General features: G+C 42.4%; 1 protein-coding gene across 9 annotated transcripts in view; it reads left to right on the forward strand.

Moving 5' to 3' along the window:
• Positions 1–26,071, forward strand: part of LOC138761898 (contactin-associated protein-like 5) — a 1,131,905-nt gene that overhangs the window by 1,069,698 nt on the left and 36,136 nt on the right. For all 9 annotated transcript variants that reach the window (XM_069934824.1, XM_069934828.1, XM_069934827.1 and 6 more), the window contains 2 exons: positions 5,327–5,420; positions 24,215–24,433. In XM_069934824.1, coding sequence (XP_069790925.1) covers positions 5,327–5,420; positions 24,215–24,433 — 313 coding nt within the window. The remainder of the gene's footprint in view (positions 1–5,326; positions 5,421–24,214; positions 24,434–26,071) is intronic.

The raw sequence follows: 26,071 nt of genomic DNA on the forward strand, positions 1-26,071 counted from the left end.
TGCCATCGTCAAACTTCTAAACTGGCTCTGGAAGTTAAAGCCCAGGAGTACCAGCGCACAGAGCTCTGGTAACACAAGCAAATGAGTTATAGCATTCACTCCCCCCCCCACCATTAACGATGCTACACAGTACCCCTGGATCTCAGCGGATTGATCCTTTGTGGCCATAGAGATGGTGCCACTCGTGGGTCTGACAGAGAGAGAGAGAGACCGAGAGTTTCTGGGCAGTGTCTGGGTGAATAAAACTCTCTGTGCTACCATTGTCGGACAGTGGGCAATCAGATGAGGGCTGCACTGGTTCAGAGTCATGGAGGCCAGGATCAGGTTGTCGTTGTCGCTGTCGGAGAGGAGGCCCAACCGGTAAGATGGTGGCCTACATGTTGACCACACTGTCGCATCGGAGGAAATGACGTCATCTAGACAGCGGAAGGCGGAGGTGACATCATCCAGGATGGCAGAGGATGGCAAGATGGCGACTCCTGAGTCACGCACATGGTTAAGCCGTTTGGGGCAGAACGTGATATCAGCACCACGTTGCTCGCTCGGGAGGGTTTGGACTTAATGTCCTTTCTTCCCACATCCCGATCAGATCACCTCCTTAGCCAAACAGAGTCATCGAGGGTGCTTCTACTGGCCGCAGAAGTGGCACTTCAGGTGTCCGATTGTGACAGCGGTGGGGTTGTGGCTCACTTTTGCGGAGGCTGTCTGTGATGTCAGGTCCCAATATGGAGGCCCCATCGTCGGCATTATGTTGGGCCAAGCCAAGAGTCCTGGCAAGCTGGAAGGCTCTCTTCAGGGGCAGCTTGTCCTCCTCGAGCAGTCGCTGACGAATGTAATCAGACCTCATTCCAGCCACGCAGGCATCTCAGACCAACTCCTCCACACACTGGGCTACGGGCATGGGGGCTGTCGCAGTGCCCTAGAAGTCTCTCCCCAGGTCGTACAGCACTCGGAGAAACTCATCCATGGATTCACCAGATCGCTGTCTCCTCGAGGCCAGTCAATACTGTGAGTACACCTGGGGTCAGTAGAGGTTGTGGTGTTAAGCCATGGTCTCTGGGTAGGTCATGCAGCTCCGGATTGCCAGGTATGCTCAGTGGCCAAATCTAGCTTGCAGGACCTTGAGTTTTTTTCCTTCCGAGTCCACCAGGCCCGCTGCGACTTCGAGGAAGTTTGTGAAGCAGGCGATCCACTGCTCATACCGTTCGGCAGCTCCGTCCATCTGTGGATCAATTTCGAGGCAGTCGGATCTCAGCAGCTTGTCCATCCCGTGGGGAAAATGAATGTGTTTTAAATTGATACACACTATCAATGACACTAAAGGTCGAGTGAAAAACAACAGGCTTTAATACACATTAGATTTCGGCTGGCCCAACTCCATGTGCTCGAATGAATGGAAGGGGGCAGGGACGTCGACCTTTATGGCCAGGTCACAGGGGGAGGGGTTACATGGGGTCGAGTCATCAATGGGCGGGCCAGCCACTTATACACAGAGCAGCAACAGTATATATATATATATATATATAGATATATTATATCACCACACCCTGGTCGACTCTGGTTTCTGCAATGGCCAAGGAAGTTCATCACTGGCCTGAGGGAATTTGGCACATAATCAGCAATGCTATTACAGCATCGATGATCAGGCCTGGGGTTCGAGTCCAGTGCTGACTGGACGTTCTCCCCATGTCCATATGGGTTTTCTCGGGGGCTCTGGATTCCTCTCACTATTTGAAGTGTACCGGGGTTGTAGATCAATTGGATATATTTGGAAAGCATGGGCTCATGGACTGAAAGGGCCTGTTACTGTGCTGTATGTCTAAATCTTTTTTTTTAAATAATAGGAAACTAGAGAAGCTCAATGGCTTCTGCAGGTGCATCATTTCAGGGTGTATCACTGAATGGTACAGGAACTGCTCTGCCCATGACCATAAAACTGAGGATCTAAATTAGACCATTCAGCTATCAAACCTGTCCCACCATTCATATCAAAGCTGGTGTATTTTTCCTTCCAACCCCATTCTCCTGCCCTCTCTCCATAACCTTTTATCCCAAACTAATCAAGAACCTATCAACCTTTGCTTCAACTATACCCAATGAAAAGACAAGACCACAAGAAACTGCAGAGGGTTGTGAACATGTCTCAGTCCATCACACATACATATCCCCCCTCCAACAACTCCATCCATTGTTACATATTGATGGGGACTGACCTGTTCTGGAACATTACCTTTACAGGAGGGAATCCAGAGCTGTATGTATAGATGTATCAATGAACCAAGTAAGATAACCACAAAAAAAAACTTGATTGGAGGAGAAGATGAGCAAGGATGCTGTTGGATTAAATCATTCAATCTTCATCATGTGGAGGACAGTTCTCAAATTGAACACAGGATTAAGATTAAACCTCTGCATTTCTCCTCCTCTTGTGAGATTATGACCGACCTGTGACCTACCTTCATTTATAGTTCATATTCTTTGATCCTGTATCCAAACAAAAGTAATCTGTCTTGAGCAAGAAAATCTGCAGATGATGATGCCAAGTGCAATACACAAATGTGTTGGAGAAACTCTGCAGTTCATGCAGAATCCATAGTAAAGGGTAGCCAAAGTTTCAGGCCTGAGCCCTTTGTCAGGAAGTAGAAAAATATTCATTAAACAAAAGTCTGCAATAGTGGACATAATTGAATTCAAAAGAGACAATAAATACAAAAGATAGATAGATAATAAATATTCACAGCTATCCTTGTGCAAAAGAAAAATGACTTTTCAATAGTACAAGCAGTGCTCAGAGAGGACCATGATTAATGTAACAAGGGGAGATTTAAGACCTTGATAGCAACTGTGGGGGGGGGAGGGGGGGGAATGTTCCCAAACCTAGAGATCTAATCTAAAGGCCAAGATCTCGCAGCCTAAATTAATAACTTAACCAAATAAAGGATTTAGCAATGGCTGACTGCATTGTGCCACTGAAAAATATCTTGTTTATTGAAGTCTTGGGATGCTTCTAATGTAAAAGGAACCAACAATAATTAGAAGCAGAATTGTTGCAATATCTTTTGCTTTTCTATAATGAGTGAGGACTGGCACTGGATATCTTTTTATGTCCAGCCCAGCAGAAGTGGTTGGATCTTTTTCCTATTCAATTGATAGGGTGTATTATTGGATGATTGATCAAAGGAATAGTGGAGGTTCCACCATCTCCAACCAACATACCTTGGTTGGAACTGGCCTTAAGTCACAAAGCCAAAATCTCTTGTGTCCATTAACTGATTGTCTTAGAAAGTGAAAACAGGAATAACTGCAGAATCATTCAGTTCTCCACCCCTTCCCTCTCTATTCACAAAGCCATCTCCCTCCCCTTGTTTGTTGATGTGCTCTCCCTCCATTATCTCCTGCCTGTGGGACAGTGCCCCTCCCACTCCACTATTATGTTCCAGTGCCTGCCTACATTTGACTTATACCTTGGTGAAGGGCTCAAGCCCAAAACATTGGTAATGCATCTTTATTATATAAATTACACTGTTTGACCTGCTGAATTTCTGCAGCATTGTATTTTTACTTCAACCACTGTGTCTGCAGACTTTCATGTTCTTCTACAATCTGTCACCTCTCTGGCATGGCATACGCCTCACTCCATCACTGCTGCCAAGCCAGGGGAGTGCAGAATGACTCATTGGTAGCAGCAACATGGCTAACTTAAGAGCACGAGATGCCCATTGATTGAGGCTGCAATGCAGAACTTACCTGTATGTTAATCAGGACAGACAGCATTCATTGCACAAAGCTTTAAGGGAGACCTCAGAGCTAAGTTTTTTTTTAAACACAGAGGGAAAAGAGTATTGGCCATTTCCCAGAGCAGAAATGGTCAGTACCAGAGGACATCCTTTTAAAGTGAGGAGGAGAGTTTAGGGCTGACACAGAGCAGTAGCTGTCTGGAATGCCTTGCTGGGGGATATTTTATGTTTAGTGTTTAAGAGCCCAATAGCTGTTGGAAAGAAACTGTTCTTAAACTTAGAAGTGCTGGTTTTCAGGCTTCTGTACCTTCTGCATGAAAGTAGCAGTGTTAAGAGGTTGTGATCAGGGGGGCTTTTATGATGTTGGCTGCCTTCCTGAGGCAGTGCCTCAGAGAGATGCTTTAATGGATGGAAAAATCCTTTAGACAGGATTCCCTGATGAATGGCTGCAAGGAAGGAACAAAGTGTGTGTCCCCACAGTGCAGATAGATGACTAAGTGCAGAATTGTGTTGATAACAACATCAAAGGCAGGCTAAGTAAGGAGAATGAATCGTTTTAGTGAAATAAAATCAGTTTGTGTCATCTGAGAGCCATGTACCTTCAAAAGAAGCTAAACACTTTAGATCTATAGACTTTGAAGTTTAGAAGAATAAGGGATAAACTTATTGAAACGTGCATAATCATGGGGGGGGGGGCTTGGATGGATAAATATTTTGTTGCTGAGAGTGGAAGTCAGCACCTTTTTCCCAACGTGGCAATATCCAATACTAGAGGGCATCCATTTAAGGTAAGTGGAGGAAAGTTTAGAGAGACAGCAGAGATGCTGTAAGTTTGTTTTATACAGAGCATGGTGGGTGCCTGAAATGCCTTGCTGGGGATGATGGTGGAGTTTGGTACAATAGGGACATTCACAAGACTCTTAGGTAGGCACATGGATGTAAGAAAAATATAAGGCTATGGGTGTGAGGTTGGGATGGGTTAGATTGGAATAGGTTTATATATATATTCAGCCAATGGTGTGGGCTGAATAGCCTGGGCTGTGCTATACTGTTCTATGTAAATAATCTCACAATTCATGGATTACTTCTAGTTTCCTGGGTTATAAAGTGTGGGTATAATATGCAAAGGAATTTCACAGATTTTGTAGAAAGTAGGTGCAGGAGGCCAATCAGCCCTTTAAGCCTGCACTACCATGGCTGATTATGTGACTTTAAGAACCACCACAGGCCATTAGATCAACCTAGTCTGTGCCAAAAACTATTCTGCCTACCCCAATTGACGTGAACACGGACCAAAGCCCTCCTTGCCCCACCCACCCTATCCAAATTTTACTCCAGCCCACATTCACTACTTCAGCTGGCAGCTCATCCCAAGGTCTCACCACTCTTTGTGAAGTTTCACTTTATGTTCTCCCTTAACATTTCACCTTACACCCTTAATCCATGACCTCCGGTTCCTGTCTCACCCAACCTCAATGGAAAAAGCCTGCTCCCATTTGCTCTATCTATTCAAACTTTCTACTTAAAAAAAAACATAGTTTCCCATTGCCAAGCAACCTTTAACATGGTCACATTTCTTTTGTTTGCAGATTGATCAATTCCTAGCACTGAGATTCAACCTCTCATCAGGGACCGATGCAGAGTTCAACGGTGTGAAATCCCTCAACCTCGGCAAGGTCACAGGTAAGTCTCAGCCCTTGATCCCATTTGTTCCTTCAAGGTGACTCTTGATTGTTAGTTTATTGACAGGTAATGCTTGAAAGGTGGTCTTGTGAACTTGGTCAGGTTGCACTTACGAAGAGGGGATAAGAGTTAACATTTCTTGTTGATGACCTTCATCAGAATCAGGGAGAGGTTGAATCCTGAGAGGGATTGATGAGGTACATCCTGAGAGACTATTTCTTCAGACTTTAGTGTCAAGTTTATGTTTATTATCATCTGACTCTACATATAGATGAAACAGCATTTCCCTGGACCACAGTGCATGGACATACTGTATACACATAATAATCATCCATATACATAAAAATATATTCTAAAATAAATATATATAAATATTTTAGAATAATTTACTCGTTTCATTTATAAGAGACCCAAGGTTACTGGATACCGTTCATCAATCTCACAGCCCACAGGAAGAAGCTATTTCCCAGCCTGACAGTCCTGATTTTGATGCTCCTGGACTTCCTTCCTGATGGTAGTGGGTCAAAGATCCTGGATGATGGATGGGAGGGATGCTCGATAGCGATTTGAGCCCTATTTCAGCAATGATCCCAGTGAATGCCATTAAAAGCCTCTATTTAAGTGGTCAACTGATTATGAAGGAAAATCTCAACAGAGGGAGGACTGCAAATCTTTTAAATTGTCTTCCACAGGAGACTAGTTAATAAATATATTCAAACTTCATATTTACAGACTTTTGGATTCATAGCAAGTAGAATTCAAGTGAGAACAATGCATCGCCATGATCTTATTCAGCAGTAGAACAGGATTGAAGGGCCATATGGTCCATCTCACCATGCTCCTTTTTGAAATGAGTGTCGAGGAACTTGTGACTGCCACAAAGGCAGAGAAATTGTAAATACTATATAATTGCACCATTGAGACCAGTAACTGACTTGGTTCAGAGCTCAGTCTGTGTTGGATTACTCAGCACCCCTGAGTTCGCGTCCTCTGGGAAAGACGATGAATCATTTTACCTGAATGTATGTAGCATTTTTCAACAAGAATCCGCTGAGCTGAAATCTAACCTGCTGTCAAAAACCCACATTAAGTTCAATGTTAATGATGTGTCATCAAAGCAGCTGACTGTTGACCTGTAGATTTTTTAAATCATTAATAAGTTATCAAACTGTTAGCAACAAGGTCAAGAGAATGACAGTGACTGCCTGTTGAATATTATCCTTGGGAGCTGTACTGTTCTTTGGCAGGTTCTGTAAAGCACTAAATTTCTTGTCAAGAAGTCAGTTCTTGGACCTCTGACAAGACCTCAGGTCACTTTGAAGGGCTTTACAAGTTTGCCGATCACACCACAGTTGTCACTAGAATCACAAGCGGCAATGAGGAAGCGAACAGGAGTAAGGTGCTGTGCCTGGTGTCCCCTCCCTCTTAGTGGAGGAAGGATACCAGAGGTCGGGTGCCTCATGTGCGTTCAATGGTGAGGAGGATGTGGGTGATTAGCAGCGGTCTTCAGGGCCCTCGAGAGAGCCAAGTCCCTAATTGAAACGGTGTCCTCATGTCAGTCTGGATATGTCACTTAGACATTTTGGGGGTTAGCATGGAGGAGGTGGACCCTTTCGACCAATGGGTCAGACTTGTGGTTCCTCACATGACTCCGGAGCAGGATGGGCCCTGGGGTCATCAGCCATACTAGTAGTGTGGTCCCTGTCACAGATTTCCTAGGTGTTATATACTGAGGAAACCTGGGACTATTTTATGCTAAAGCATGAACACTAACATTGTAAGACTCACATCACACTTGAGAGTGGTGCATGTGCGGTGAGAGACATTGTATCTATATGCGACCCAGTGGCTTGATCTGAGTAAAGAAATGTGCTGTAAACTTACAAGTCTTTCTAGTATTTAATTTTTTTCCTATATGGTTTGGGTTTCAATCGATCCCACCGCTGCCTCCATGTCGTGTCCGGGTTGTACCATCTGAAGTCTAAATAGACACTAGAAAGGCTTGTAAGCTTACAGCATATTTCTTTACACATATCAGGTTGTTATACACTGAGGAAACCTGGGACTTTTTTATGCTAGACCATGCACCATTTATGTTTGGACTCCAAAGACTTAAACCAAGCAATCAAAAGAGGTCACTATCCAATATCAACGCTGGAAGACATCACTTCTGAACTAGCAGTATCTAAAATCTTTAACAAACTAGACACAAAGAATGGATATTGGAACATGAAGCTGGATGAAGAATTGACACTGCTCACAACGTTCAATACTCCATTTGGCTGGTACAAGTTCCTGCGACTACCTTTTGGCCTAAAGGTGAGCCCAGACGTCTTCCAGCAAAAGATAGTGAGACCTACAGCGGATGCAAGGGCACTGTCGGCATTGCAGATGACATCTAGGTCTTTGGTAGAGATGGGAAAACCCACAACCTTCATCTGCATGAGGGCCATGGATTCATTGAGAGGCATATCCAGACAATTAAAAACATGCTCACTCAGTATCGAGAGGCAAAGGAAGACCCTTACCTTGCTCTTCTGTCATCGCGAGCAACACCCTTGAGGGCCAACATGAAGTCCCCGGCAGAGCTCTGAATGGTAGAAAGTACAAGACCACCCTGCCAAGCAAAATCTATCCAACAGACAACTAGAGGAATAGGTTAGTTACATCCTTCTTTGGACAAAGGTGTGAGGACTAGACCTGTTTAATAGCTGGGAGCTAGCTGAAGAGGAAGAAAATAACCCAGAGAGGGTATTAGAAAAATTTTCCTCTCATCTGGAACCACAATCCAACTATAGAATAAAGCAATATGTGTTCCAGGGATTAAGACAAGAGCCTGACGAGATGGTAGATAATTTCCTCACAAGACTTGAGATTATTGCTATGAAATGCAAGTTCAAAGAAATAGAGAAGAGAATAGTAGATCAACTAATTTGGGGAAGCACTCACCCCAAAGTGCAGAAAGCTTTCATAGGAAAATATAGTTTGAAACTAGCAAATACCGTAGACACAGTCAGGGACTTTGAGTCCACTAGAAAGGCTTGTACGTTTACAGCACATTTCTATACTCACATCAGGCTACTGTGTCACCTTTAGATACAATGTCTGTCACTGTGCATGCACCACTCTCAAGTGTGATGTGGCTGTATAAGTGTTCATGCTCTAGCATAAAATAGTCGCAGGTTTCCTCAGTATATAATATTAGGGGAGGAAAATATACATTCATGTAGTGTAGCGTTAGTGGCGGTGCACAGCAGGGACCTGATAGAGTGGAAGGCCTGTGGGAGAATCTCCTGCCAGTGTGAGGCTGGGAGGCCTTTGGACTGCAAGGCCAGGCAGACTGCTTTCCAGACTGAAGTATTCTCACTCTCCAATTGTCCATTAACTAGTGGTCCTGCTTGTGGCAATGCCTCTGGCCAACAGGTTCTGGCACAGTTCATCACTCAAAGGAAATTCCCCCATTTGCTGAGTATATAACTGAGGAAGCCAAATAAAGTGAAGAGGCTGCACAGGGTCTGAATGACTGCAACAGCGGTCATGTCCAAGCAGGGGATGACAAATGGAAAACGGAAGTATTTGTCGATGATGTTAAGGATGTATATGTTACTGTCAGTGGAGACCAGAGGTCCTTTAAAGTCAACACTGAGATGCTCAAAGGGGCGAGTGGCTTTAATAAGTTGTGCCCTCTCCGGCCTGTAGAAGTGAGGCTTTCACTCAGTACAGACCTGGCAGTTTTTTGTCATGAAAAAAAAAACCTGGTGATTCCGGGGTGACAGAGATCATTACGGAGGTTTTTGTAGTCGGTCGATCTGAGAGCTGGCACAAGTCCCACGGGACAGGGCATTTGGAAGCTTGTTAAATTTCCCTGGCCGGTACAGGATGTCAAAGTTATAGGTGGATAATTCTATTCTCTACCGCTGTATTTTATCATTTTTGATTTTGTTCCACTGCTGATTGTTGCCTTGTGGCCTTGGCGATGTCAGACGTGAGGCGGTTAAAAGCTGAACAAGCCTCCTCCGCTACAGGGAAGGACGTAGATTTGATAAGAGGGCGGGTCTTGTCTACATAATTGGGGATCCACTGTGCATAAAAAATCCAAAACACCTCTTCGAAGCCTTGAGTCTGCATGGAAGGGAAAGCTCCAAGAGTGGTCACATGCATTCTGGGCTAGTGACACCGTTCTCCACAACACAGCCAAGGATGGCCAAGTGAGTTGTGCAGAACACACATTTGGCCTTGTTGTATGTCAGATTAAGGAGCTCGGCCATCTTGAGAATTCCCTGGAGATTGGCATCATGGTCCTGCAGGTCATGGCCACAGATAGTGACATTATTGAGATATAGGAAAGTGGCCCACAACTCGTATGGATTCACCATATGGTCCGTCTTAGGCTGGAAGACTGAAACGCCATTCGTGACACCAAAGGGGACCCACAAGAAGTGGTAGAGGTAGCCATCCACCTCGAATGCCATATATTGGTGGTCCTCTGGGCAGATGGATAGCTGGTAATATGCTGACTTTAGGTCGATGGTCGAGAAAATCTGATACTGGGCAATTTTTTTGCCCATGTTGGCAATGCATGGAAGGGGGCATGCATCCAATTAACCATTCTATTCTTTTCCCCATTCCGCATTACCACTACCTGCACTCTCCAAGTGCTATTGCTGACTTTAATAACCCCTTCCTTAATTAAATGCTGTACCTCTGCCTGGATGAAGGCCCTGTCCCTGTACCATCTGCTTTTAGTGGCAATGAGTTTGCAGTCAGTGGTGAGGTTGGAGAATAGCAATGGAGAGAGTCTTTAAATATGGAGAGCCTGTAAGTTGTTTGATTGGTGGATGTGTATGGCAGGGAGTTGGCTATCAAATTAGTGACACAGGTGAAGGAGGATGGTTCTATCAAACTCCATCATCACGCTTTTAAGGTGACATTGAAAATCAAACCCAACAATACAGCAAAGCAGAGCTGTGGCATTACCATCATTCTAAAGTTGTCATATACAGTATTCCGCAGTGTTAAAGTCACAATACAGAAACCCTGAATGCCCACTGTATAGGACTTGGATGCCAAAGAGATGTCATAAGGGAGAGGCACTGCACTGTGTCCAGATATATAAAACTCTCCATGCGCTGGCTATCGAACAAGCAACTCGTCATGTGGCTGTTTAACTTAATGTCCATCATCGACCTGGTGAGTAGGTGCAGACTTTCATGGAGGCTAGAGTTCTGTCGTTGCATATCGCTGCAGTAGAAATTTGCAACATCCAATATGCTAGCCCCCAGAGCCTGCATGCGGTGTTGACGGATCCAGAAGATGGCACCCTCCATTGCTCAGCTGGGTACTGAAGATGGTATTCAAGATGGTGGCCCCCACGGATCACACATGGCACTACTGGCCCCAGATGATGGTGGTGTTGTGGAAGACAGCCCTCACAATCCACACGTGGTGCTACTAGGAAGGGGTTTGGACTTGCACACTTTGGCGTAGTGGCCCTTCTTCCCGCAGCAGGAGCAGATTGAATATTTCACTGGGCAGTGTTTCCTCTGATGCTTCCCCAGGCCACAGAAGTAGCACTTTATGGGTTCCCGGAACACTGCAGCTATGGTCTGGTCGTTACCAGAGCAGTCGAGAGCGTGGAAAGGCTTTTTCGGAACACTGCTGCTGTAGTCAGTTCGTTAGTGGAACGGGGGGCTGGGAGGGGGGGTGTGGTGGCATATCCCAGGATGGCTGCAAACAGGGGGACTATAAGGTGGCTGCGTTGTCAGTCGAGTAGGCCATGTTCTGGAGAGCCACCTTCAGTGTACCTGCCAAATCGACTGCTCTCCACAGACCAAGTTCCCCTTGCTCCAAATGTCTGTCGAACGTAATTTCAACCTGATCCCTGCGACACAGGTGTCCAAGATCAGGTCCTCTGTATACTCTGCGGCAGTCATGGCTTTCCACAGGTCCTGCTGAGGGCCCCAAGATATTCAGTGTGTGACCCACCAGGTTGCTTTCGAGTCACTAGAAGGTGTCTAGCATAGACAACGTTGATTTTTATGCAGGATATCCATGGCCTCCTGGTACGTTGTGGCGTTCCCGATTCCTGATCATGGAGTACACCAGGTGCTGACCCAGGAGTGCAGTACTTGCAGTTTATTGGTCTCTGATCACACAATGGTAGAGGAGGCCTGCAGTCAGAGCTCAAAGTTAGTAGATGCCTCAGGCGATCGAGGGCCATTTTCCAGCTTTTCTGGTTTGAGGATCTGCCCTTTGTAGAAAACTTCAAGTGAATTAAATTGATGCCCCATCAATCACTCAGGAGAAACCAATAGGCTTTAATTTTCTTGAGAACATGGCATATCCCTACAGTTTGGTTGTCCTGCACTGAGTTGCAGGGGCCTTGGGGAGGGGCCACAGGTACATCTGGTCTGCTTCACCAGATAATTACACATTACAGTGGTTTACCACAAAACGTGGTAGTTTTTCAATTAGTTAATATTTTGTAATATTATTTATGGAATGAAAGAATGAAGGCTTACTTGCCAAATATATGAAACACAACATGTATAACACAACATAAGAAGAGACAAAAAGATAATATATGGATAAGAAGAACAGAAACACATAATTGAAAATAAATTGTAATGCTCAGTCAGGCAGACAAGTCTTTGTGGGCATAACAAGGTTTATTGGCAAGATAGTGTGAGGATGTTCAGTAGTCTGTTGGAAAATAACTATTCTTTTTCTGGAATACCTGTATAAGATTAAAAATCCTTTAGATCCGACAGTATTTTTATTGGGTAGTTTGCAACCTCTGAAAGGTCTGGGATTAGATAAATTTCAACTTGCTTTTGTATATTTAGCATTATCTGTAGCAAAAAAATGTATTGCTAGTACGTGGAAAGATACGAATATGATTGATATTAATAGATGGCATAATGAGATTAAATATTGTTTAATAATGGAAAAAATCACGTTTCATGTGATAACTATAGTTTTTTAATTAATAAGTGGTTATTATATTCAGAATATTTACATTTTGATTTACATTGATTAGATTTTAATATGTATGCTTAATTTTTCTTTATTTTTTTTCTCTATGGCTCTCCTTAGGAGAGTTGGCTGAAAATATATAAAATATATTGTTCATGTTTAATTTATTGTTATATATGTTTCTTATTATCTGTATTTTGAACGAATAAATAAAGTTTAAAAAAAAACTATTCTTGAATCTTGAGATGCCATACTTCAGGCTTCTGTACATTCTGCCTAAAGGAAGCAGTGAGAAGAGAGCATAGCCAGAGTGATAGAGCTCTCTTATGATGTTGGCAGCCTTCTCATCAGACAAAGTCTTCAGTGGTGGGATGCAGCGGCCATGATGGACTCGGCTTAACTTGATGAACTAGTCCTTGAATTAGTTGAGACAGCAAATGTTTGAACTTAATTCAAACTGGTCAGCAATGTATTAAATGTAAAGCAGAAATATTTATCCTCTCGAGTAATCATATGTACGCTATATATGGTAGCTGAACAGGAAAGACAACAAAATTTATGATTGCAGTGCAATGCACAAAAGAGCTGGAGAAACTCAGCAGGTCACACAGCATCTATAGGAAGTAAAGGATAACCAACATTTCAGGCCTGATCCCTTCGTCAAGGTATGAGCAAAAAGTAGAGACTCCAGAATAAAATGGTGGGAGGAGAAGAGGTTGGGGGAGGGGGGGGAAGTTCAGGCCTACAGGTAAGAGGTCATAGATGAATATGGGTGGGAGGGTTGACGAGAAAACAAAATGCTGAGGCGATATGAGGAGGGATGTAGCTCTTTGAATGGAGAGAAAAGGGAAGGGTGGGAAGCTGAAGGAAAGGAGACAGAGGGATAGAGAAAGAGAAAGATTCAGGGGAGGGCTTTGCTGGGGAGGTCAATGTTAATACCATTTGGTTGGCAAATACCCAGATGGAATATTAGTTGTTTCTCCAATTTGCCTCGGTTTGGCAGTGTATAAGCCCATGGATAGACATATCAGTGTGGGAATAGATGTGTGGAATTAAAAATGGCTGGTCCATGAGCAGAAATGCAGCATTTCTAATGATGTTGGATTCCAGAATCAGAATTAATTGTTGTGAATGAGTCATGAAATTCCGTGTTTTGCAGCAGCGTCATAATGTAAACATTCATATTACAACATTACTATAAACAAAAACAAGTAACAGAGCATGAAAAGTGAGGCAGTGTCTTTGGTTCATTGATTGTTCAGGAATCTGATGAATGTGATACATTAGAATGATACCTTAAATATAGAGGAGGAACCATTTATTATCTGTTGGCTATCTTCAGGTATTATTGATGAAGTGGAAACGCTCTTCAGATAAATGTTAATTAACACTTTAATGAATATACAATTAATCAGTTACACCCCATGAATAATAGAAGACTGACATCAGCGCTTTTTGAAATAAATTACCAGCCAATGTTACAGCATGCAGCGTTGAGAAATGAGTACAGTGACAAATTCTACATGGTTAACTATTTTTGAAACACTGCAGAGGTGGCGGTGAGTTAGAGGAGAATCTTTTTCATAACTGTAGGGCAAAGCAATGGGGTAAGTTTTTATTGGTACTCACAGGAAAGTCTTCAATATATTACAGATAAATAGGTTATGCAATTAACAGAAGATTTCTTGAAGCATGATTAATGGAAGTCAGGTTGTCATACTCAGCTTTTCATCTGTGCTAACTTTTTTTTAAAGTTTGGACTATTCTGTGGAAACACATTTAAGAGGTGACTATGTATTCTCAACATATATACTGATGTTACAAACTGAGCGTAAATCCAGTCCTGAAATGATGTGTGTAAAACCAGGTGATATTCCACATGGGTATGTTGGCGTTATGTAAATCGTATTGAGGTTTTGTCCATGAGAGTGGAGACACAGCACTGCTCTGAAGAGTTCACCCACCTGGTCTTAATGCCAGCAGCTCTGGACACACATTAAGAGGCCTGATGGAGGAGATCACAGTGTTTTTAAACTAAAATCCTGCAACTGTAGGGTCTGTGCCTAAGAAGGCTGCATCTATGCCCCGTGGAGAAGGAGAGGCATAGGAGACAACCCAACAGGGAAGATGACAACAGCTGAGAACTAGCAGGGGGATCAGCAGCTGAGGAACCTGCTCAGACTGCGTGCGACTTGCAGTCAGAGGACCCACATGGGCTTTGGGCTGCTGGCAACTGGCTCATGGGAACCAGGCATCAGAGGCAGGGTTCGAGAGGGTGCTGAAGACAAGAAGGGCCTCTGGTGCTAAAGGCTTTCTGGGGGATTCGGAGGTTTGGATCTGGAGTTCGTGTTGTCATTGGATTATACAGGAGTCTGTGTGGCTGCTTAGGCTGTGGGAGCACTGGAGGCGAATCCACAGACACTCAGTGACTCTGAAGAGACTCATTTGCTTCTCTTTCTCTTGTACTGTAAGGGGCACAGGGCAACACTCTGACTGCCTTATGGCAGGCAGAAGGCACTTTTGTGTAACATTACATGTTCTGTACTATAACATGACAATAAAGGAATCTTGAACCTATATCACAAGATCACCTGCTACTTTATGTTGTTAAAGACTCTTTCTTCTCTGGTCCAGATCCTTTCCCTTCAAAACTGTCACCACTATCTCTCCCCAAAGTTCTCCACCTCGATCATTTTGTGAACTTGCAATAGCCATCTTTTCCTTTAGTCATTGTATATTCTGAGCCCATTCTCTCATCCCAAAGCAATGCCTTTCTTTCCCTTTGCTCCTTGTCTGAACCCTCCAATTAAATTGCTATCTCTGCTGAAGTGACTCCTATTAAAGTTTAAACAGTGACCAGGATGTTCTATGATTCCTAAGAAAATAAGAAACAGACAAGACATAGATCGCCTGACCCCCTCAAGTCTGCTCAGCCATTCGGTAAATTAATGGCCTTGATACATTTTTTTCCATTCTGGCCTCCTATCTCTTAATATCTTTTAGATCTAAAAAATCTATCTTTGTATAAACCCATTGACTGAGCTTTTACAACCCAGTTAGGTTGAGAAGTCGAACGGACAAGCAAAAATTAGCAGCGGGAGTTGGCTACTCTGCATGCCAAGTCAAATCCAAAATTTAACAACTTTGTGAAAACTCAGAGAAAACTGCAGATGCTGCAATCAATACTATCTGCTGGGAGGAACTCAGCGGGTCAGGAAGTATCACTAGGAAAACAAAAGATTGGCATTTCAAGCTGAATCTTAAGAAAGGCTTCAGCTTGAAACATCGACCACTCCTTTTGTCCCGCTGATGCTGCTCGACCCGCTGAGTGTGTTTGAGTTTAACAAGGTAATGTTCAATACCACATTCCTATGCAGCCACAGTAAAATTTCACCCCTTTGTTATCAAGAACCTGTCACCATGCCATTAAAAATATTCAGAAACTTCCAGCTGAATGAATGTCCAAAGATTCATGGCTATTTCTCATCTATTTGTCTAAGCGAGAGAAAAGAAATGCTTCTTCTGTTCCTTAAATGAGAAACCCTTTGGTTTTAAACAGTGAATCCTAGTTCTAAATTGTCCTATAAGAGGAAACATTCATCTCCATATCCAACTTGACAGAGCCATAAGACCAAAAGAGACCATAAGATATAGGAGCACAAGTAGGCCATTCAGCCAATCAAGTCTGCTCCGCCATTTCATCATGAGCTGATCCATTCCCCCATAGCATCACTCCCCTCCCTTCTCCTCATAGCCTTGATACCCTGACTATTCAGATACCTAACAATCTCTCCCTTAAATACACTTAGTGACTTGGCTTCTACAGCTGCCATAGCCAGCAAATTCCAGAGGTTCACCACTCTCTAGCCGAAGTAATGTCAGTTTTAAATGGATACCCTTCAGTCCTGAAGTTGTGCCTTCTTGTCCTTGACTCCTCTACCATGAAAAACAACTTTTCCACATCTACTCTGTCCAAGTCTTACAACATTGAAAATGCTTCTGAGCTCCCTCCTCATTCTTCTGAACTCCAATGAGTACAGTCTGAGAGCCATCAAACATTCCTCATATACTAATCCTTTCATTCCAGGAATCATTCTTGTAAATCTTCTCTGAAAGCTCTCCAATGCCAGAACATCCTTCCTTAAATAAGGACCCAAAACTGTACCCGTACTCCAAGTAAAGCCTCACCAGTGGCTTTAAAGCATCAACATTACATCCCTGCTCTTATATCCTATTCCTCTAGATATAAATGCCAACATTGCATTTGCCTTCACCACCGATTCAACTTGGAGGTTAACTTTTACGGTATCCTGCACAAGGAGTCCCAAGTCCACTTGCATCTCTGAATTTTGAATCATTTCCCCATCCAAACAATAGTCTGCCCTTTTATTCCTTCCACCAAAGTGCATGACCGTACACTTTCCAACATTGGATTTGATTTGTCACTTCTTTGCCCGTTCTCCTAATCTATCAAAGTTTCTCTGCAGCCTTCCATTTCCACATCATTAGCTGCCCCTCCCCCTATATTTGTATCATCTGCAAACCTAACCACAAAGCCATTTAATCAGCAATCCAAATCATTAATATAGACCATAAAAAGAAGTTGCTCCAACACTGACTCCTTCACTACATCACTGATAACTGGTAGCCAACCAGAATCTAATACCTTTATTCCCACCCTCTGTTTCCTGCCAATCAGCCAATCCTCTACCCATCCAAGAATCTTTCTTGTAACTCCATGGGCTTTCATTTTATGAAGCCCTTTGTCAAAGTGTGGCCCTTTGTCAAAGCCCTTTTGAAACTTCAAATGTGCAACATTCACTGTATGCCATTTGTCCAGTCCTCCTGTGGTTTCCCAAAAAAATTGCAGGTGGCTTGCCAGCCAAGATTTTCCCTTGTGGAAGCCATGCTGACTTTGGTCTATCTTGTCATGCATCTCCAGGTACACCATAACCTCATCCTTGACAGTCAACTCTAACAACTTCCCAACCATCAATGATAGGCTAATGCTGTAGGTCTATAATATCCTTTCTGCTGTCTCCCTCCTTTTTTTAAATAGCGCAGTGACCTTTGCTCTGCTCCATGGTAGAATCTATGGATTCTTGGAAGATCATTAGTAGTGCCTCCTCAATCTCTATAGCTACCTTTATTTGAATATTTTATTTAGCAATTTTTAAATCACAGCAGTAAATACATTTCTTTCAATAAATAACTTTCAAAAATTATACATTGTATATAAAATCCCTGCAACCCATCCCTCCCTAAACCTCCAAAAAAGGAAAAAGGCAAAAGAGAGAAAAACTGGAGAATGTCAAGAGGATAAATTATATAAAGTTTTTAATAATGTAATGATGCTTGAGGTTACCAAGAGGTGGGGTCATCAGAGTGTTAAACATTCATACCCATATTTTTGCAAATATGGGCACTATATTTTTCCAAAATATTTGATATTTATTTCATAAATAATAATTAATCTTCTCAAGTGGAATACAGCTATGAAGTTTGGCTGCCATCTTTCCATCCCTAAATCTGTATCTGATTTCCAAATATTAGCTATACACTTCCAATAATCTACTAAAGGAATTTGTATAAATTCAATTTAATATATAGTTAATTTCACTTTAGGTCTTTTAGTCCTTATATTACCCAACAAAAATAACATTGGATCCTGTGGGAACTTAACCCCTGTTATTTGTTCCAAAAAAAATGTCCAACTTCCAACCAAAAATGTTTAACTTTAGGACACTTCCAAGTAGAATGCAGAAATGATTCAACATCTTCACCACATCCAAAACTTAAATCTGATAATATAGAGTTCATTTTTTAAAAAATTTTTGAGAAGTTAAATATAAAAAATTGTATTGAACCAACCTATATCTAACATTAATAATTTTCATCATATTATCCCTACATAATTGCATCTAATCTTTCTCATCTAATTGTCTATTTAAATCTGCTTCCCATCTTAATCTCCACTTATGCACCCCATACTTTAGGGGTTTTCTTTTGAAGTAAATTACACATGACAGAGATAATACTATAATGAATCAGTCATTCCAATTCACTCTGACTAGGTAACGTCAAACTTGGACCTATTTTATCAGTCAAAAAGGCCTTAATAATAACAGAAAAAAGTATGATTTGGCAGATTACTTTTGAACAAATGAAGAATAAATTTCTTAAATCTTCCAGCTTCAAAACAATCCTCTAATCTCTCAATACATCCTCATCCAAGTCCTCAGACATTGATTACCCTTAAAAAAATGGAATGTCCATTTTGAGTAAAGGCATTTTTTGTGAAATTAAAACTTTCACATTTTTTTCATAATCTATTTCATTCCATGATTCAATCAAGTGTTTTAAAACATGTATGTGTCTACTTCCCAACAACAATTTTGAGTTCCACTTGCAAATAAGATTCTGTATATTCATTTCTCCTATTTTACCAAGTTCAGTGCTAACCCATGCAGGAATTTTATTTACACCAAATAACATTAATAAATTTCAACTGAGCTGCCTTATAATAATTCTTAAAGTGAGGAAGATGTAAACCTCTCTCTAAAGCTACTTCTTTCAGAACACAATGGTACAGTTCATCGGGTGCAGGAGAGTAACCTTCCCTTAGACATTTCACCTTTCCAAGCACCTTCTCTCTGGTTATGGTGACTGCACTCACCTCTCTTTTCTGAGACCCTTGAAAGTCCAGTATATTGCTGATGCTCTTGCTCCTATATTATGGTTGTAATGCCTTGCCACATGCTCCTTGTGAGAATTTGAAGTATGCTTTGCTTAGTGGCATCTTATCACCTGACCTGAAAGATGATCTCTGCATCTAGCCATGGTTTCTGATTCACCTTGGCTATATAGTGTTTGATTACCATCACATCCTCTATACTCTTGCCTACAGAGCTGGTCACTGTGCTTGATGTTGATGTGGTCATTGTAGGTCACCGCCTTTCTGAATCTCCTCCAAACCGTGGTTCCAAAGCAGACTTGCAGCTTTGCAGTGGTTTCCTCTGGCCAAGTTCTGATCTTCCAACAAACTGATTTGACTTATCTCACCAGTGGGCTGTAAGCAGGGGTTAGCAGAATGGAAATGTGATCTGGGTTTCTGGGGTGGGAGCCAAGGACAGCTTTGTATGCACCAAGGATGTTTGTTCACGCCCTAAGATGTTCTCTCCTCTGGTTGGAAGGTCAAAAACCTGTTGGAACTTTGGCAGGACTGTTTTCAGGTTATTATGGTTGAGGTCACCAGCGACAATCTTACAACTATCCTGGTGTGTTGTTTGGGCTTCACAAATGGCCCCATAAATCTCTTTCATTTCTGGGCTATCTTTTTCCTCTCGAGACAACATTTACTGTGAGTGTTGTCTAAATAGGAATCAAGGAATTATAGAAGACCTTTCCATTTAGTGCAGTGTTTTCAACCCACTTCCATCACTACATGAAAATCATGCTGGGGTGTAGCATTTTCCCACAGGCTCCGAGACTGATGAACAATATTCTGTAACCGTAAACATTATCCCAAATATTTCTAGAACCATAGAACATAGAAAACAGGCCATTCAGACTTCTGGTCTGTTCCAAAACCTCATTCTGCTCATCCCACTGACATGCACCGATTCCCTAACCCTCCAGACCTCCCCCATCCATGTATCTATCCAATTTACTCTTAAGAGAGCCTGCATTTACCATGTCAGATGACAGCTTGTTCCACACTCCCAACAATATCTCTATCAAATCTCCCCTCATTCCTCTACGCTCCAAGGAATAAAATCCAAACTGGTTTAATCTTTCCCTGTAACTCAACTCCTGAAGATTCAACAACATTATAAAAGTGTATTTTGATTATTTATGTGATTGTTAGGTGCTGTGCATGCACCATGGTCTCGAGAGGTACTGTTTCTTAGAGTTGTATATGTACAATCAGATGATAATAAACTTGAATTTGAACTTGAGGTTAAACTTGAGATCTGGTACTTCAGCATTAGCTTCAGCACAAGGAACTAGGATCATGAGCTGATCAACCCGTTCATGGTCTCATCTCTTCTGCGCCAGTTCCCCGAACCCATCAATTCCCAGATCTTTTAAAAATCTACCTTCACCTTAAATACCTCCAAAGTTGCCAAAACCCTCCAGGGTGGAAAATTCCAGAGATTTACCACACTTTGCAAAAATGTGTTTCTGTGCACTTTTTAAAAAAATGATCGCCCCTTATCTTGTCCTCTTCTGTGATACATGGTTAGCATAGCGATTATCGCAATATTATTACAGTGCCAGCGACCAGGATTTGAATCCGGTGCTGTCTATAAGGAGTTTGCACATTCTTCCCATGTCTGTGAGGGTTTCCTCAGGATGCTCTGGTTTCCTTCCAACATTCAAAATGTACTGGGAGTATAAATGGGCAGAACAGGCTTGTCGGCCAAAATGTGCTGCATGTTTACATTTTAAAAAAACTCTCCTACTCATGAAAATATAGAACACTACGGCATAGTCTGAGTCCCTTTGGCTCATGATGTGCCAACTTTAACAAACCTACTCCATGATCAATTTACCCTTTCCTATCTCACAGCCCATTGCACTCTATTTTCCTTATATCCATAGGCCTATCTAAGGATCTTTTAAATATCTCCTATTGTACCAGCCTCTCATCTCCCATCAGTCCATTCTGGGCACACACCACTCTGCATACAAGAATGATAATTGAAATTCCTTTAAACATTTCTCCACTTACATTGAATACATATTATCTTGTATTGGACATTGCCACTCTGGGGACAAAGTGTGACTATCCACTCTCAACATCTATCGAATGTCCCCCAGGATCATACGTTTCAATAAGATTATTCCTCATCTAAGCTTCTATAGAGCCAACCTATTTAGTTTCTTTGATAGGAAATCACTCTCGGATACCACAGCCCACATTTTTTTTAAACAATTCATTCTCCTTAGCCCGCCTTTGGTGTTGCTATTAACACAGTTCTGTTCTCAGTCATCTACCCGAGCTGTGGGGACACACACTTTGATCTTTCCTTACCTCTGCAGCCTTTAGTCAGAGAATCCTGTCTGAAGGATTTTTCCATCCATTAAAGACATTATGTGAGGCATTGCCTCAAGAAGGCAGCCAACATTATAAAATACCCCCTGTTCACAACCTCCACACTCTCATCTTCAGGCAGATGACCAGCACCTCTAGGTTCAAGAATAGTTTCTTTCCAACAGCTATCTGGATCTTGAACGCAAATTGTAAAATTGCAAACACCACAAAAAGGACTTGTTTTTATTGCACTAATGGTGAATGTTTAAAATTAACTTTTGTATTTATTATCCATTTTTTATTTAATTTAATGTATACTATTATTTGTTTAATGAAGTACCTGCATGGCTGCAGCAAGTCAAAATTTAAGTATGTGTGTACATTGTACAATGTGTATATTAGTTGTTTCAAGCCCAAAGGACCCCAAAACCCAGCAGCAATTCACCAAGACAAGTGGCTTTCAAAACAAAAATAATTTTTAATCAACTTCAAACATGAAAATATAGTCAAACTTTAATTCTTTAAACTTTAAACTTTAATCAATCTATTCTTACACTATACTCTTTCTTTCTTCTTTGGCTTGGCTTCGCGGATGAAGATTTATGGAGGGGTATGTCCACGTCTGCTGCAGGCTCATTGGTGATTGACAAGTCTGATGCGGGACAGGCAGGCACGGTTGCAAGGGAAAATTGGTTGGTTGGGGTTGGGTGTTGGGTTTTTCCTCCTTTGTCTTTTGTCAGTGAGGTGGGCTCTGCAGTCTTCTTCAAAGGAGGTTGCTGCCCGCCGAACTGTAAGGCGCCAAGATGCACGGTTGGAGGCGATATCAGCCCACTGGCAGTGGTCAATATGGCAGGCACCAAGAGATTTCTTTAAGCAGTCCTTGTACCTCTTCTTTAGTGCACCTCTGTCTCGGTGGCAAGTAGAGAGCTCACCATATAACACAATGGGAAGGCGATGGTCCTCCATTCTGGAGACATGACCCACCCAGCGCAGTTGGGTCTTCAGCAGCATGGATTTGATGCTTGTGGACTCTGCCAGCTTGAGTACTTCGATGTTGGTGATGAAGTCATTCCAATTAATGTTGAGGATGGAGCGGAGACAGCACTGATGGAAGTGTTCTAGGAACCGTAGGTGATGCCGGTAGAGGACCCATGATTCGGAGCCGAACAGGAACGTGGGTATGACAACGGCTCTGTACACGCTGATCTTTGTGTGTTTCTTCAGGTGGTTGTTTTTTCCAGACTCTTTTGTGTAGTCTTCCAAAGGCGCTATTTGCCTTGGCGAGTCTGTTGTCTATCTCTTTGTCGATCCTTGCATCAGATGAAATGGTGCAGCCGAGGTAGGTAAACTGATTAACCATTTTGAGTTCTGTGTGCCCGATGGAGATGTGGGAGGGCTGGTAGTCATGGTGGGGAGCTGGCTGATGGAGGACATCAGTTTTCTTCAGGCTGACTTCCAGGCCAAACATTATGGCAGTTTCCGTAAAACCGGACGTCATGCACTGGAGAGCTGGCTCTGAATGGGCAACTAAAGTGGCATCATCTGCAAAGAGTAGTTCACAGACAAGTTGCTCTTGTGTCATGGTGTGAGCTTGCAGGTGCTTCAGATTGAAGAGACTGCCATCCGTGCGGTACCAGATGTAAACAGCGTCTTCATTGTTGAGGTATACTCTATACTAACCCAAATTACCCCCTTCTAATTCTAAGCGCACGAGTATGTAATGTGTGTGTAAATTCAAGTTCTTTGGTTCACAGTTCAATCTCACTTCTCCTTCTTCCAAGTTCTCTGGTTGCAGGCAATCACCATACTGTGTACGGAATTTACCATCTATAAAGTTCACCATGCTTGGTGCTTGAAAGGTAAATGTTTACCACTCAGGAAGGTTCTTCTAGGGTTTGCAGAAAAAGATAGTTGTTGCTCCAGGATTTCCACAACAGAGTCTCGCTGATTAAACTTCCCCCATCAGAGTCTTGTAGATGGTAACCCCTTTCTTCAAGCTACCACAGAGTTCCATTCCTTCCTTTATTTCAAGAGAAACATCAGAAAGCACTTCTAGCCATCTACTGCTCTGGAACTTGATTTCATCAGTTTCAAACAGTTTTCCCCAGATTGTACTTTTCAGTTATTTGTTAGTGTCCCACACACTGACTGACTGAGCTCTCTTTTCCAACTGAGACTCCAAAAAAAAGAGCATGCGACTCTTGTCTTGCAAAATCCCCACCTTCTCCAGCAAACAACAGGAGTTCTTTCTTCTCAAGTTGTTATCTTAGGTGAACAACCCAGAATTGGCCTTTCTGTGAGCACATTGCAGAAAGGGTACTGATAGACAGCATGACTCCGGTAAGAGAATGCCATCAGTTAAATTAACACCTACTTGTGAAGGTGCTTACATTCTCCAGAAATCTTGCCATGTGAATTCGTCAGTCTTTCAAATAAGATCTGTTTTAAAATGTGTGTATGTATGTATGTGACCTACTCTAAATCTTATAAATTCTCCCAAAATATTAATATTGTTACACAGTAAACTCATTACCATTGCCATTCTGCTTCTTCACTGTTACCTTGGAAGATTAAACATAATAAATAAATTAACAGGAAAAAAAAATCTATCTGCAACTCAACAAAACCTTGATTTCCACTCACAATGTGATTCAACTTCGAAGAAAATACTTTTTTTTTTCTGTGATCATTTTGTAAGTACCAACACTTGTGAATGGTTAACATTTTTCACCCCGTCAGCTGGTCTGAAACTAATTCTTGTGGTGCTGTTTTTAAACTGCAGGCAATGGCGGACTGGACAAAGTGTTGCGGAAGGCCAACATGTGGGGATTCATTGGCTGTCTTTCTACTGTGCAGTTTAACGGGATCGCTCCACTGAAGGCAGCCCTGCGCCTTCCCAGCTCAGCACCTATTGAAGTCAAAGGACGTTTGTCCAAGTCAAGGTGCGGCATTTCGGGATCAACTGGTTCCAGGACAGTTACTACTGTGCATCCACTGGCAGGTATTTGCCTTCCTTCTATCTCCCCCGACAGGTCATTTGGTCCACCCCTCCTCAATGAATCATCCCTTTCTCTGTGCAAACAAAGAATCTGGTGCAACTCCACAGGTCAGTCAGCATCCATGGAGAGAAGTGATCAGTTCAACCTTTTGGGTTGGGACTCTTTATCGAGATTTCATTCTGTCTTATTGTTTATCCAAATCCTCTCATCTCTCAGCTGTTTACCTCTTCTAATCTATCTGTAGCGAATTCCAGATGCTCACTACTCTGCTGGCTTAGATCCTACATTGCAATACATCAGGCAAGTAACAACAGAACTTCCTTCATTGAAGGTAAACAGCATTTAACTTAATGTAACAAAGTACGTTGGTACAGATAGTGCAGATACACACTCAATGCCTTAACTCACAAGAGATGGATTCAAGATTCAATTTATTGTCATGTAATAAAAAGTGTCATATTACACGGCATTGGCTTTAGTCTGCAGTAAGGCAGACTGATTCACCATCAGCAGAAATTGCCTGAAGTGCCTCTTACAGTCAGAGAAAGAAAAGCAGAGAGTCACCTCAGTCACCCAGTGTCCATAGATTTGCCTCCAGCACTGTCACAGACCCCGCAGCCATGCAAGAGTCCAGTCCAACCCATCAGCATCCCAAGCTCTAGATCCGAACCTCTGACACGATTAGGAACCCTTCAGCCTCTCATACCTTGGTTCCAAGAACTGGTACCCCTTTAGCCAGTCCAGACAAAGGTTAAGGAATATGTAAATTCAAAATGACTGCATGAAATGCATAAATTGTATTTCAGATCAGTGTATTCCCAGGGCAGAGAAGGGCCTAAATGATACAACGATAAAGACAAAGTCAAGACCATGTACAGCAAAGAGTTAATAGAATAACAGTGAAAGTTTGGAAATAAATTATAAATTAAGGAATTCCAGAATATTTCAAAGACAATCTTCTGCTTCTGACCTTGGTTCTGGCCTCACTAACAATTTCAAATCGATATTGACACTTTCAAAGTCTATTGTAATATTAAGCTCCCAATTGGCTTAACCACTGACCTTCTTGGTGCTGGAGAAATAAACCTGTTCCATGATGCCTTGATTTGTTCATACAATTTTTTTTTAACTGCACTTCCATCGACCATCCACAGCCTGGCCCTGCTACATGCCCTCTAAGTCATGAAATCCCACAGTAGGCACACAAAGGCACTGGAGAGATGTCAGCAAAGCTGAACACAAAGTTTCCCAAATTCATAAGACGATAAAGCACCCAGACCAATGTCCTTAGTATTGAGGTCCCAGTTGGACTCAAGGCTACATTGCCTAGGTCATGTTGTTCTCATGCCCTGTTCCTGATCAGAACCAGAAAGCACTGGAGTATAGAAGTAGGCCCTTCAGTCCTTCTAGTCTCCACCAAACTATAATTCTTCATTGTCCAACTGACCTGAACCTGGACCACATCCTTCCATGCCCCTCCCATCCAAGTACTTATCAAAATTTTCCCCAAAACAGGTACTATATTCTGAGCTACAATTATGTTGAGACAATGTTTTAAGGATCTACGTGAATATTCATATTGTCATCCAGAGACTTATTTGAAACCTTGATTAGAATGCCTGCCCACTCCTACTCCCCAT

The sequence above is a fragment of the Narcine bancroftii genome, chromosome 4, assembly GCF_036971445.1.
Source record: "Narcine bancroftii isolate sNarBan1 chromosome 4, sNarBan1.hap1, whole genome shotgun sequence".
Lineage (NCBI taxonomy): Eukaryota > Metazoa > Chordata > Chondrichthyes > Torpediniformes > Narcinidae > Narcine > Narcine bancroftii.